The sequence below is a fragment of the Cryptotermes secundus genome, unplaced genomic scaffold (genome assembly GCF_002891405.2).
Source record: "Cryptotermes secundus unplaced genomic scaffold, Csec_1.0 scaffold14, whole genome shotgun sequence".
Classification (NCBI taxonomy): Eukaryota; Metazoa; Arthropoda; class Insecta; order Blattodea; family Kalotermitidae; genus Cryptotermes; species Cryptotermes secundus.
This window is the reverse complement of record NW_019718022.1, coordinates 441,149-456,916: the sequence shown is the minus strand read 5'-3', so window position 1 is coordinate 456,916 and position 15,768 is coordinate 441,149. Positions and strand designations below refer to the sequence as shown.

At 38.5% G+C, this 15,768-nt stretch overlaps 1 protein-coding gene across 2 annotated transcripts in view; it reads right to left on the bottom strand.

Moving 5' to 3' along the window:
- Window positions 1-15,768, bottom strand: part of LOC111867727 — a 120,095-nt gene that overhangs the window by 19,418 nt on the left and 84,909 nt on the right. For both annotated transcript variants that reach the window (XM_023861860.2, XM_023869908.2), the window contains exons 7-12: window positions 11,997-12,245; window positions 9,354-9,473; window positions 7,545-7,681; window positions 7,238-7,457; window positions 6,083-6,160; window positions 3,357-3,461 (exon numbers count right to left, since the gene is read on the bottom strand). In XM_023861860.2, the coding sequence (XP_023717628.1) occupies window positions 3,357-3,461; window positions 6,083-6,160; window positions 7,238-7,457; window positions 7,545-7,681; window positions 9,354-9,473; window positions 11,997-12,245 (909 nt within the window). The remainder of the gene's footprint in view (window positions 1-3,356; window positions 3,462-6,082; window positions 6,161-7,237; window positions 7,458-7,544; window positions 7,682-9,353; window positions 9,474-11,996; window positions 12,246-15,768) is intronic.

The window sequence follows — 15,768 nt, the reverse complement described above, 5'->3', positions numbered from 1 at the left end:
ATGACTCAAGGTACGTGGGTTCAAACCCGGCAGAGGTCGTGGAATTTTTAAGGGCGGAAAAATTCAGGGAACAAGTCCTCCGGGAGGGACTTTAAGCCGTGGGTCCCATGTCGTAGATTTACGGCGCGTAAAAGATCCTCATGTCTCTAGGAGACCTCTGAGCAAAATTAGGCAACAATTTCCCGCCCAAGTAGTTTCCAATGCCTCTGGTAGATGGGGGAAATATCAGGTACCAACGGCCAACCTCGTTGGCTGAACGGGGCTGATAGCACGCACCAGTACCAGTAGGGTATGGTGACAGTAGAAATTAAAGGGGGACGCACAATGGATCAATAACTGGTCTAAGTGCATGGGGAAACCCACCACCTCTAATAATAATAATAATAATAATAGGCTGGTACAGATACTGAGAAACAGGAACCTACAGATATTTAAGAATGAAATATATATACAGTAAACCCTCGCTATAATGTACTAACAGAGGGGACAAAGTGCACCATTATCACCAACGTCCACTATAACCAAGTGAAGGGGTATTCACAGAAGTACACCACAGGATACATAGCCAAGTCATGCAATAAAGAAAGAAACATATAATGTGATTACTTTTTTTTAATTTGGATTCTTTTTTAATTTAAATATTTTTATAACCATAAAACCTTCTTAGTACCTCAGCATCTCTGATAACTCACAACTGTACGAGGGGGTACCCAAAAGAAACCGAACTTTTTTTTTAAACTTACTTATTCAAATTTTAAGCACAAACCTTCAATCCCCTTCAAAGTACTCTCCACTTACACTAATACACTTGTCTGGTCTTTTATTCCATTTTTCAAAACATCTAAATTCATCTTTTGAGATGCTTGACAGCGCCTCCATCGATTTTTCCTTTCATGTCTCTTTCCATTCGAGGAAACAAAAAAAAAAAGTCGCACGGGGCAAAGTCAGGTGAGTATGGAGGGTGAGGAACATAGGTCATACCATTTTTGGTCAAGAACTGTCGTACAGACATGGCTGTGTGAGCAGGGGCATTGTCACGATGGAAAAACCAGTCACCCGACTGCCACAAATCTGGCCACTGAGCTCCAAGTCACTCCTGACAGCTCCACAATTTCTTCAATGGTCCGTCGTCGATCTTCCTTGATGATTTTACGAATTTTTTCAACATTTTCATGTTTTCGGGCCATGGAAAGACGACCAGAACGAGGTTTGTCATCAATTGACATTTCACCATTTTTGAAATGGGAAAACCACTCAAACACTTGAGTTTTCCCCATAGCATCGTCCTTGTACGCCGTTTTTAACATTTGAAGAGTTTCTGTTCCACTTTTCCCGAGCAAAAAGCAGAATTTCACTGCCGCACGCTGTTCACGAAAATCAGCCATTGCAAAAACGACAATCACACAAAACAGTTGTCACTATAAACTCTGCCGAAACTAGTCCTTACCTTCTGAAGCAACGGTAGTCGGCTTATCGCCTCAGGAATGTTAGCTCTATGGGCTCATAGTGGCAAAACGCGGTACTACAAAAGCTCTGCCCACAAAAAAATTAGTTCGGTTTCTTTTGGGTACCCCATCGTACATAGCACAATATAAAACAAAGTTGGCATAGGCACAGAACATCATTTTTATTTAAATTATACAAAAAAAATGAATTATTTTAATTTCACTCGCCAGTTTATTCGAAAACCAAACAACCTGCCAGATTTTGCCCATTATGTCTGGGTTTAATGTATACAAAAAGTAGTAATTTAAGAATTTGTTTTAGCCAACTGAGAACTTTCTTAATTCTTTTTAGGCCGTGCCATAGCTCAAGCGGTTAGTTGCTGGCTTTAGACCGTGGCAGCCCGGGTTCAGTCCCGGGTCTGGTCAAGTGGGATTTGTGGTGGACAAAGTGGCACTGGGGCAGGTTTTCTCCGAGTACTTCAGTTTCCCCTGCCAATCTTCGTTCCACCAACTGCTCCACAATCACCCTCACCTATCATCTGGGGCTGGTACAATAGGCCAGAAGTGGCCGCAGTACAAGGGACTACAAGGGACCCCACTAGCAATAAATAAAAAATAAAAAATAATTCTTTTTAAGCACGTTACTTCATTATTATTCTGTAAGCAGCAAACTTGCATCTTACTTTCAGTGTTCACAGATCTGTTGCCCACGTTCTAATATTTCTTAAATATCATGCATACAAAGGGCAGTCAGAAAGTAAGTTTACAACACACACATCACAACCAAAGGACCTACATTTATTAGGGGTACTGTATCAATATGGCAGCTTAGCAATTCCCATTTTTCCAGCATTGAAGCAACATCTTTGAGGCCACAGCTCCAAAATGAAGGTAAAGCGAAAACAGTGAAATGATGGCTAAGCATAAAGGACACAACCTTATGCCAACAGGGATAAGAATAATTCATCCCATGTTATGATTAGTGCTGCAAATTGCACAGGCTATGTCCTGAAGTAGCTGGCTGACAGTAGAATTACCTTCATTTCTCATGTTAGGGATTGAAATTAAGGACCTCAAACTGCATGCCTTCTAAACTTATTCCCTGATTGACCCTCATAAATTGATAATGAGACAGTGATTTAATGTAGTGTGTACTTTCCTAGCCCATCTAATACACTTTGGTATCCAGTTTGACTTCACACCTAATCTGCTGAGAGCATATTTTTATTGTGTACATTCTGTAACACTGTCAGTAGCTGAGACTACACAGCATCAAATGACAGGATGATAAGTGAATAATAAATTGGAAAGGTCATGCAAGGGAACAGTCATAGCCTAATTTGAGGTGCCGTCCCATTTGTTTGGAGGGACTGAGAAAACCATGATAATCCCAGTCAGGATAGCTGTCTCCAGGCCAGCCTGTATCTCCCAGAAATAACGCGAAATGCTAAACACTCCACTGGCTAGTCAGTAACATTATTTCTTGATGGTCACATAGCACCCCACAACCTGAACAGTATTAGTAGTACTGCTAATCCAGTCACTCTTAGGGACAAGTTCTGTATAATCCTTGGCTAGAGAGAAGACCAGTTTACGGAAGTAGTCCATCTCCTCAACCAGTAATTCCACCTTTTTCTCAAAGGCAGCTGACATATAGGGATTTTCTGTTGCATCTTAAAACACCTCAGTAACACACTTTTGCAGTCCCAGTATCTGTGGTGTACCTTTGTAGCAGCGAAATAATATTTTTTTTCTTTGAGTACCTGATTTTTTCAGAAATAATCCTGGCTCCAGTGTATTTTCATGTAACCCAAAACCTGAAATCCAATAGGCTCAATAAACCAAGAAAATACCAATCCATTCACAATTACTGTTAGGTAGATCAGAGGAGAAATTTGTCATCTTCAATACCTTTTCATCCGAAGTTGGAAGGTGTATTCGAACACACCGCGATAGCTCATCCTCCTGTGTTACTGTGACTAGACTCGTCTGTTCAATGTCTGCCAGCGGAACAGGCTGCAATTATATAACAACCATGAATCAACTCTAGTCTTAGAATAAATAAAAGAACACCATCAAGTGAATCCAGTCTTCAATTAATAAATATGAAGACCAATATGTTTCAGCCTCAAATGGTAATCTTCTGGGGCATCCAATGTTAATAGATAATTTTACATAATTTAAATGGGCCATATAAAATAAGTACCATAACATTTAAAACTAATATTATGCAGGAAACAGTGATACATAGAATTAAAGGATTTTGTAACTTGTCTGATGCAATTCGGAGGGTTGTGTCATATGAAATAGTACAATATATGTCTCGGGGCATCCCTGGGATGGTTTGAGTGTGCAGACATACTCTGACTACATTCATCACCAATAGTGATATCTATAAAATTATAACTCTTAGTGTGTTTGTTACATTAGCTTAATCATTCTGTATGTACCAGGCCACTACAGGCCACTTCAACTCTACACACTTCAATTTTCATGGCTTTATTAATAGAATATGGCAGCCACAAAAACTTCTGATGCATCTGTGATACTAGTAAAATATGACATGCACCCAAAAACTTTGTGTGGTAACAAATATGATACTCTTGTTAAGGTATTCTATTGTATATGTAAACTAGAACATAATGGAAACGTGAAATTTATATTGTAACGTGTCGCGAATCCAGAAGAGTCACTTCTATGGAAATGCTAGAATAGACCGTTGCATAGGAAACAACAATTGCTCTATTGTAGTTCTAACAGGAGTCTCCATGGTTATAACAAAGGGTTCGTTGCATAGCAGTGACCAAGGTTATATAGCGGGGTTGAATGCATTCGACAGTCAGTCTTGGAATAGCCAGCTAAGAAGTCAGTCGTGATCAAGCCATCTTAGAAGAAAGTCCTAGAATAACCGCCAGAAAAGAGAGTCCAGTGTCGGCCGGAATATTGTAAGCAGTAATTTTAACACTGCAAGTGCAAATGTTTGTAAAGTGTGTGTAAGGCGAGCGAACAGAATAAATTCGCTATACCAAACAACGGCATGAAGTTATTTGTCGTGTTATACACCCAAAACGTGACAATATTTACCTTTTGGTCTGATGACAATAAGTAATGAATCACTGGAACTTTGTATGTGAAATTAAACTTCTTCACCCTGAATATGGAGGTAACTATCTTCCTGCAAAATGTTGCGGAGTTCTACCAAACTACCCAGCACTTAAACCCGAAAGATCATACTTCCCATGAAGACAGCTCATAAACAGATGCAAATGTTGTGAAAAATAATGTTTACTTGTCAACATTACAAACATGGTGTTAATACAGAGACCTGAGATTGTATCTAACAAATTTAACACTTCTGGGATTTGTACCTGTGAAAACTGCGCATNCAGATTTCTTAAACTTTTTCTTCAACCCTGAAGATGGGGGCGATACGTTCCTCCGAAACGTCGGTTAACACCACATATACACGGTGCCAAATCCCAGAAGACTGCTTTCTTCATATCAATACTTGTTTATTTACATTTTATTTAACACTGCTGTCACAGTACCTCAGACTATATCATACTGTGACAGTCCAAACCTTTTACAGCTCTTCAAGGGACGCTATGGTCCTCTTTAGCCATTTCAGTAGAGTGACTGATTTATTGGGGAGACCGATTCATTAGCACGTTATGACTTGCTTTTCACATCTGGACAGAAACAACTGCCTTGTTTTGTTACCTGCAGCTTGCGTGACCGGAAAAGGGATGAGGCCACCACAGGGGGCAGGTCTGTAGTTTGCCGAAGATGTAAATTTTGTTTTGCTGATAGTGTAGCTGTTATAAAAGTGTCTTCAGAAGGGTGTAATTGGACCCTAAACTAAGAAATAACCGCTTTCACATGTGGGGTACCGGGTTCTATATCTTTGGATCTCTTTATTATCAAAGTTCGTTATGTGGCTGTCTAGTGCTGACTGCATGATGGATGTGGCCAGTTAAAATCAGCCACTAGGAAACTATTCTTGTCTGGGAGAGAGGCCATCGATTCAAATCCTATACAGGGGATGAAGCGATGCTCCCACAGGATAGAGTTTTCAGAAGTACTTGGGTTTTGAATTCATCGGAGGCAGACGTCATTGGGCTGCACTCTTCCAAGTTTATCTAAATTTATCAGTCTTTATTTGGTTTATTAATCTTTGATAGTAATAAAAGGGCACATTACTCCATACTTGCTAATGAAGTTATAGTATTTTGCTTCTGAATAAACAATTTGTGGAGAGCAGAAATAGTGTCGTTGATTTCTAACAGTGGACTGGCTTTAAATGTGCAGCTTCCCCATTGCCTCAGTTATTACCGTAACACAATCCTGATAAGAGTCAAGTGATTTACCGAAGCCGGCAATTAAATACAAAGACAGAAAGGGGGACGGTTACAATACTCACCACAGAAATGGATTATTAAACAGTACAATTATTAATTTACAATCCCTTGTAGCCTCACCTAATACACTAAAAGTTAATTACAGAAAAGTAAGTGTCATAAGATCTTCCCAGATCATCTCATTAATATACAGACTTAGAATTTATTATCTTAGTGCTACAGTTTAGTTACTCTCAGCAAGAAAAATATTTCTGTGATGATATGAACATTCGGACCTACCACACTATTACGTAGTCCCGTAATCTGGCTGATACCGAACTTAGGGCTGACTAATATAACCCTCTCCATGTTGCTATCCTGTAAAAGACAAAGAGTAACACCAGTTACATAACCATGTGTGTGTTTGTAAGATAATTTTGAATTATACATATACATATGTTCCAATTATCTGTGTTTCCTCCTTCCTCAGCCCTGATGGTCCATGGCAAGACTCTAGAAGTACAACTTAAATTTAACAGCAACATAATAAAAACCCACTATCACATAGTCTCACAGTATGCTTCATATAAATATTTTTATACACACCATCAATCTCCACCAACTCACCCGGTCAGATTGGGTGAATGTATTTCGGAGTCCTGAGCCAGGACATGTGGTAACACATAACGTAGTTGGTTGAGGCACTATGCTACAAGCTGGAAGGTTGAGGGTTCGATTTCCAATGAGGTCATTAGATGTTTCAATTGTCCTAATCCTTCCAGCTGCATTATGGCCACTGGGGTCATCTTAGCCTCTAACAGAAATGAGTACCAGGAATCTTTCTGGGGGTAAAGTGCGGCTGGTGTGTAAGGCTAACAATCTCACCACAATCTGTGAGCTGACTGTCTAGAAAATGTGAAAGTCTCGATATCTCAAAACCATATGGGTGTCCATGGCCATTACAGGGATAGCCTTACTTTTCACCTTACCATTTAATATTTCTTTGTGCACCAGAGAGTTTCAGTATTAACTAAATCATTTAACTGAAGACGTTCAAGAAGTTGGTCAAGAAATTCCCTGTCTTATATCAAACTTGGAAGCTCACAAAAGACTGCCACTGGGGTTTATCCTGAACCAAATAAAATGCCACAGTCTGCAGCCCACAAAACATTTCATAACATTAGATTTTTAAAGTGAGGGTTTTCTAGTCATCCTGTCCAACACCCAAGCTAGAGGACCACCTTCTGCTGACTGTCTGTGACTACCTATTTAGTACTTTTACTATTCTCCATATGGTCTTAGCAATAAACTGAGAAAAATCTTAAACAGACAAATATGACACAAGGACCACAGAAACTGGCCATAAAATAAGTATAAACCTCAATTCAAGAAACATTAAATGAGGATCTCACTGTATTGTCATTTTTAAAATCTGAATGAAACTGGAAGACAAACCCTGATATTAGTGCTGAAGCATTTGGCCCCGTAACTCGGAAGCTCACTGATGATGTTCAGGTAGTACAACTTGGCCTGCAGGCTTGTCAGACTCTTCTGTCCAGCAGGGGACAAACTGTGGTTCAACTTCAAGAAATGACCGATTAGCTTCCGCAATTCCTTCCTCTTCATTGTGCTCATTAGTGAGACTGGCACAAACCGCTCCAAGCCAAATTCTTGCCTATGAAACATGAATATCTTATTAGAAAAAAGAATATTCTGAATTAATCTTAAATGAGAGAATAAATAAACTTTATTCTGTACTCACTCAATGGCTTTCACTGTTACTTTGCTTGTCATATTGTTGGATATGGCATGCTGGTGTATATGCAGGGCTGCTAACCTTAGTGCAATGTCATACTTTAGTTCTGGGGCATACCGTTCCTGTACCACATCATTGCAGCACTGAAAATGGCAAGACATATCATACCATTACTCCATTACAATACCAACATTTACTGCAGAGTTTCTTGGTCTTACGTGGCACACTGTTCCTGTATCATGTTGCTGCAATGCTGAATATGATAAACATCAAGATGCATAGTCATCATTACACTAATGGCTATAAGTTTGTTTTCAATCTCTTCCTTGTGGTTATGCATCCAAATATAACTGCATACATCACAGCCATGGGCAGAGACAGTCATCTGCACCATCCCTCCACCAGTTTATGGAGAAACAAAATTGAAAAAGAAGGAAATATACCAAATACCAAAAATTAAAAACATCCATTTTAAACATGGAGTCATCTATAGATTTCAGGGGAATTCCTAAAATTATACTTAAACAACTTAAAAGAACTCTCTAAGCAACTACTCTGATGACTCCATAGGAAATAATCCTGGCAGTGCCCATGATTACAGCATACTATGTCATGAATCACTATAAAGTTAAGTGTATGTATGTCTGCACTATGGGTATGTTCATATTATTCTTGTAATTCTTTGCGATTTTGATGTAGGTAACACTGTAAACTCCCAGTTATCGGTATCCAGGCAACCAGAATTCTCATCCAACTGGCAAAATTTCAAAGAACATTTACCTACCCAACATCCTCTATCATGCAGGTGCCATTACAGTAAAAGCTAGTTCAATTTGTTATTATGTTACTGTATATGTGCTAGTTTTTCCCACGTAACTAACAGATTTATCTAACTGGCAAAGTCCAATCGCTACACATGCCAGGTAACTGGAAGTTTACTGTATGTTGAACTTAACAAACAAGTAGCATTTTAGGAACATGTAATAAATGCCAAGAATGAAACAACAAAGACAGTACAATTAAAACCATTACAATGTGAAGTATTTTATCCAACATACATAATAAATACAAACAATTCTGAGGCTGTAACATAACTAATACAATGGAGCAGATGATACGGCAGAACAGGGTTGAAATCTCATTACTACTAATTACAGTTTATAAACAGTGTTAAATATGGAGAAATTCATTTAAGTTCAGGACTTGCCCTGCAGAACAATAAGCTGCAGTATAAAAGCGAATAACTTGTTAAATAAGATGTCCTATCAACTTGAGAGGTTATGTACTACTGGAGGGACATACCTTTTCCAGGGCACAATAGCCATGTTTCACAACACTGCAACACTGAATAAGACACTTCTGAGATACATAAAACAATTACTCCTATGTTAATGGTCACAATATCAGAGTAACTGAGTTGCAGGTTAATATAACTTGCTCACTAGAGACAGCCTATGCTGCACCAGTGAACTTCATTTTCTGGGCACTTTGATCCTTTACATCACCACAAAACTAAAAAGGGCACATGTAGATATATATCATGCCTTATTTTGCTAACAACTACAATACATAAGTAAAGTGTCTGCAGGATACAAGAACCTACCAACTCAAGAGGTTACACAGGATCAATACCAGAGGACAACATCTTAATTTCAGGTATAGTATTCTTTATTTATTTATTTATTTTATTTTCCCATAAATCAAAATACATTGATACAGGACTCATCATATCATAACACGCTGCATAAAAATCAAGACAACATTAAAATACCAAGATATTTCAATACAAAGCATCTAAACAAAATGTTTCCTTACCTGCATATAGAGATATTCAAATGCCACCAAATCCCTCTGTGCCAGGTCACATGCATCCTTTGGTACAAATGCAACTCTGAAGAGACAGCGCAGATTGTGTGACCCAGGTCTTGCAGCTATCTATAACGTAAAATTAAACATTCAAAAACTGTAATATTTGTCACTTTATGCAGCCTTTGTAGCAATATATAGTATTAGCATTAACTTCTTGAATGTAACAGACATCAGAAAACATTTACTTATTCTGGATAACATATACAAAATTAATTATCAGTTTTTATATTAAGTTTCTCAATAAGCTTCATAAAGTGTAAGATCAGATCTATGCCATGTTTTCTAAATCGTACAGATCTTTCCTGAAGTTCTCTTTAAACTATGTATCCCCGTCTCTTATTTCTGACCAGTTTTGAAAATGCTGTTTTTGGTTGGACCCAATCATTACTAACAAAATAAAGAAAAAAGTCTAGTGTAACAATTTCTGCTCCTCCTAACAAAGTTCAAAGTTCATTTTTTCTTCATATTTACAGTGCAAGTCCCTTAACAGACGCATTTCAGGAGTCATACTCATCATCATCCCATTCACAATACACTCAGGTGATACCAGGGCAGTCCTAATTGATGTGTTAGGAGAATTACCACTTTTATTAACACAAAAGTAGGGCCGCGCCATAGCTCAAGCGGTTAGTCGCTGGCTTCCCACCACGGTGGCCCGGGTTCAATCCCGGGGTCTGGTCAAGTGGGATTTGTGGTGGACAAAGTGGCGCTGGGGCAGGTTTTCTCCGAGTACTTCGGTTTCTCCTGCCAATCTTCATTCCACCAATTCCTCCACAATCACCCTCACCTATCATCTGGGGCTGGTACAGTAGGCCAGAAGTGGCCGCAGTACAAGGGACTTAGTCCCACCCCACTAGCATTAAAAAAAGTATTACTTTTTTCTGCAAGACTAATTCATGACAGATTAAAATGTGTCCTGTTAATTGCTTCATTAATGTGGTCTGACAGGTAACAGATGCTGCTCATATATATAGTGTTTTCAACCCATGGAAAGATGATACATTTAAACGCTGCCATAAATGCTAAATACTGAATGTAGACCACTGAAATGACCCAGTGGGTTTGAACAAATTTCGAAAAACACACCAGTAACAGAGTCCAAGACTCTGTTTGGCTGCAGTACCAAGAATTACCTTTAATTGTGAAGCAGTAACTTTATTATTTGCCAGTTCACTGTTGTCAAAATAAAGACTGAAGTTTGACATCACAACAAAAATGCATACCTGCCTGTGAAGGACAGTTCTGACTGACTGATATTGTCCAACACATGAAACAGTTAAGATTCTTTCAATAAAAGATATGATCACATACCAATGCAAGCCTATATAATTAAACACCAAACATTGCAGATGAGTGCATCACATTTAGGAAATCCCAAGATGAAATCTCCATCTGAAGGCCAGTTATCCAGATAGGAATTTACCTCTTAGTGCCTCCATTAAAATTTTGGTACATTATTTCAAACAACTTCCTCCTTCCACATCATTTCAAATTCATCATTCACAGATCATCCTATTATTTGATACTATATTACCTAAGGAGTTGAAAAAAATGTTAAATGAATTAATAGTCTATCTACATTTAATTCTTTCTACTACTGAGAAGTCTTTTTAAATTTTCACTCTGACTATGCACCATTCCACAAAGGTATGGAGGGTTGGAGGCCAAGATGCATGCGTTCTTAAACTCACAAGTAGAAAAACAGACGTCAGCTTAACACTCAAATCATCTGAATAAATTAAAATCTGGAAAGAGCAAACAAATTTTTATTTTCAGATCATGCCCTTGTAGATTGTGACATCATTCAGTCTTATACATGAACACCAGTTCAGTGATGAAGACCGAGGATACGTGTTCCTCCAAAACACTGGTATCCACATAGAAGATTATGTGGTATCACAACCTATAAGATAACATCTGAACACTAGCAGTGTGAAGACCTCAAATGTTATAAATTTGTATTTATGCAAGACTTGAAGCTTTCATGACAAGTGTACTATGATCTTTTCAGGTGATGAACTGGTTCAATATTGGTTTAAAAACCAATGTTCCAGAAATCTCCACCATCAGCATTGACCAATCATCAGGATGGACCCTGATGATGGTGAGTGAGTAGACATCTAGAAAGTTGGCTTTTAACTCATCACTGACACAGCAGATCACCCAAGAAGATTTTAGTACATTTTTATTAGCTTACTTTTGTTATTTTAAAAAAATACAAATACACTTACAAGATCATTTTCTTGCCTGCATATCTGTGTATCCCCTTCTATCAACTTTTGAATACCTGAACCGATCTTTATGAAACTTGGTATATATATCATGGCACCTGAACCCATCTCAGTGGTGTACTTCATAAATCTTTCCCATTAGTCTGTGCATCTGTATTTATAACCCCCCCCATCACTGCTAGTCAAAGGCTCAGTAAACATGTTACTGTGGTAATGAATGCACACAACAATAGAAGAACTGCTGGATGCATCATTTTTCTATGAGGCTTGTACTGTATGAAAGGAAAGCAGATGATCAGTTCTTCCCATAACTTCTTGTTTACTTCACCATTTCTACATCTGAATATAACTTACTTACCCTTGCAAGAGGTTCCTGAGGATCCAGTAGAGTGAGTTTGTTCCTTCTCAAACTCTTGACGTGCTCCACAACAAGCGAGAAGTGTTCCATGGCATTGATACAAAGTTTCTGCTGCAGGGACTCCACCACATCGCGGACTGTTGTGCTTGAGTCATACTTGAATGACTTGGTCTGTCCATTCTCGAGAAAAACTTTCAACACATTTGGCATAAATGGCATCGAAGAATCTCCCAGTGAAAATGTTGAGGGCTAGACGTAACAAACAAGGTACAAATTATGAAAGCTATATTGAGGCCACATGAAGAAATCCCAAGGGTGACAGGGATGATTCCCCTCTTCTGCCTACCACTGTGCAGTAGACTCCTAATTATCCAGGGAGGATGGAAAATTAACTTCCCCAGATAATTGGAAACTCTGGATAGTCAGTGTAATAATATGTAACTAATTTGTGAACTGGGAATTATAAAACAACACACACATTTATAAACATATTTTACTTAAACACTGTTGGCAGAAACACGATCATGGATTCTGAGAAACTCCTGTGCCAAGCAAAGAAAGCCTTCTTCAACTTCCAAATACATATTAAAATGACAAATAAAACTCCCTTCATTTTGTACTTGTTCCTATATTTGCCACCAGTTAATTAGGAGTGTGCTGTATTCCCCTTCAGTATTCATTAGCCTGTGTCAACAGCCCAACATACAGTCACGTGTGTGTGTTACCTCACGGTAACGGACTCTTGTCGTCCATTGTTTAGGTACCTAAATATTCTTCCATTTTACTCACAATGTTTGTTGTTAAAAATATGGATACTTTCACACTAAATTCTGATATACATAGTATCCATATCAGACAAAGTTCGGATTTACATCATTCAACTTATAAATTAACTAAAGTTTAAAAAGGTGTCTACTGTTCCGGGATAATGATATTTAATAATTTACCACAGAATCTTAAGAACATGACAAATGATGTTGATAAGTTTAAATATGCTTTAAACAAATTCTCCATGCTGGCTCCTTTTACTCATTGCGGGAATATCCAGATTGGAGAATAATGGAAAACCTTGCTTCTTACAAATAATTTGTGGGAACATCCCACATATCATGCTACTTCTACAGCGCTCACTATTCAACTCACTTTTCACCATCACGTGCACTAACCAATCAAATTGCCTCAAACGTTTGCATTTATACAGCGCTTGCTGCTAGCCCGCATCCACATCATTATGCGTACTAGCCAATCAGCGCTCAGCAAATTTTCACTCCTCCATCACGCTTTGTATAAAAAGGAGCAGCTCCAACCCAGCAGCATCAGTCTACAATCAGTCTTCAAGCAGTCTACAAACAGCACACTTCGTCGCCAGCGCTCGGTCTTCGGAGGCATCGGCACTTCGCTGCGCCAGGCACGACTGCCTCGGCTGTCCGGCGGTCACACCCGACTCACTGGGCAACTCGGCTGCCTGGACTTGCCGGCGGTCATGCCCAACTCACTGGACAACTGGCATAGCTACCGCCTCTCCACTCCTGCAACCGCACTCGGCAAGCAAACGTTTCCCAGCAACCAGGCAACTCCCGACAACTGCCGCACTGTGGCCAGTCAACTCACTCAGCTGCCGCGACAGCATTAGTCCACGCACCGCAACAAACATCCTTTTTTTACTGGCGTACATAGCGCTACTTCACCGGCTGAACATCATTAACGACAAAATACCCACAAATTTATAATCTCATTGGTGACCTGATACAGTTTTTTGCATGGTTGATGTAATCTTTTGTCTTGATTTTTATGCAGCTTTTCGTTTTGATAAGCATGATTTATATGTATTGTTTACCTGTAGAATTGCCCGTATATGTATATGTTTTGTGATACGACAAGTCCCGTATCGATGTATTTTGATTTATGGGAAAATGAAATAAAGAAAGAAGGAACGAAAGATATTTGGTCATCATCATCATCATCAGTAATCTGTCAAGCCGACAGGTCTCAGTCTCTTCCAAAACAATTCCTCCACTTAATGCGATCTAGAGCTTTCTCCTTCAAATGACAGTATCCTCTTCTGTCCCCAAGGTCATCCAGCATCTTCTTACGTCTTCTTCCTCGTCTTCTTGTCACTTCTATCCGCCCCTCTATCTTTCCTTCGATAACTTCTTTTAGAAGGCAGTTTCTGCGTAAAACATGACCAATCCAATTAGCCTTCCGTTTTCTTATTTCATGTAGGATATTCCTCTGCTCACTGACTCTAATTAACACTTCTTCATTTCTCACATAATCGGTCCAACTGATCTTCTCCATCTTTCTCCAACACCACATTTCAAAACTTTCCAGACGTTTCTGATCTACTGCCCTAAGTGTCCATGTTTCAGCCCCATACAGAGCTATGCTCCAAACGTAGCATTTCACTAGTTTCTTCCTCAAATTTAAGTCCAATTTGCTGGTAAAAAGATTCTTCTTCTTGCTAAATGCAGCTTTTGCCATGGCAATCCTGGATTTAATTTCACTAGTACACCTTCCATCATCTGTTAACAAGCTACCCAAATATTTAAAAAATTGGTCATAAGTGTGTAAATTTATAATGCATTTAATTCAGTTAATTTAGGTAATTTACATGAAACTGTACTAATTTTAAGTTTTTATAGTAATGTTCTTTTTAAATTATGTTTAATAATTATGTTTATAATAAGTTGTTTTTTTTATTTTATTATCTATGTTAATTGACTAATGTATGTGATTTTAATTGTATTATATGTATCTGTACACATCTATTCTCAAAGGGACAATTTCCACATCCTATGTTTGTTACCTGTATGGATATATGGAAAATAAAGGAAATGAATGCATGGTCATCACTATCAATATTCCTGTGAAGAGAATTGTTAGATGACCGGAAGGGTATAGGGGTATGTATGCTGGAGAATGAAGTGTAATAGTCAGAGGAATATGAGGAGGCCAATTTATGGGACTTCATTCTGTGCCCTCAGTATAATACTGAAGTAACCAAGTTTCCTTTACTTTCAGAAGAGTCACACTTTAGGAAATACTCTGAAAGCTCAACTTTGAGGGACAAACCAGATCAAGCAGGTGTGCAGATACAGTGAAGGGGAACATAAAAAGGATTATAGTTGTAAACAGAGGTCTGCACATTCTGAGTTCTTGAGGAAGAAATTGATGGAGAGGTAAACTTGGGAACCATAAAGTTAATGGAAAGTCTGTCGAGTGTAACAATTTGTAGGTCACTTTTTATTATTATTTCTGCCTTACATGTTTCGGTTTGACACAACCATCATCAGAGGCACTTGCTACAATTATGGAAACACTGTCGCTGTTTTGATGTTCACAATTATGTTTGTCGTGTGGACGTTGCTACGATATGTTGACGTGTAAAAGCACAAACATGCTAAGATAGTTGAGTACACTATCAAGTTCTCACTTTTCATCCGAACCTATTTTAATTTAAAACACTAAAATATTAAAATATTTGATATAAATGCTGAACTTCTCCTTGTTAATTCATCCCGAAGATGGGAGACGTCAGCTTGAGGTTGTATGGCTGCAAAGATATTATATTACTTAGGATTATGTATATATTATTATATATATATTGTTTAATGTTGTATTTGATTCTTGCTTACCTTATGATTTGATGTGTTCCTGTGTGCTGTGTGCTGTGTGCTGTGTACTGCAGTAGGGATACTACATCTAATGCTTTTTTGTAGCCTTGTGTGTTATGACGCGGTCAGGGGTGTGTTTATACAAGTAGTGATGAGGT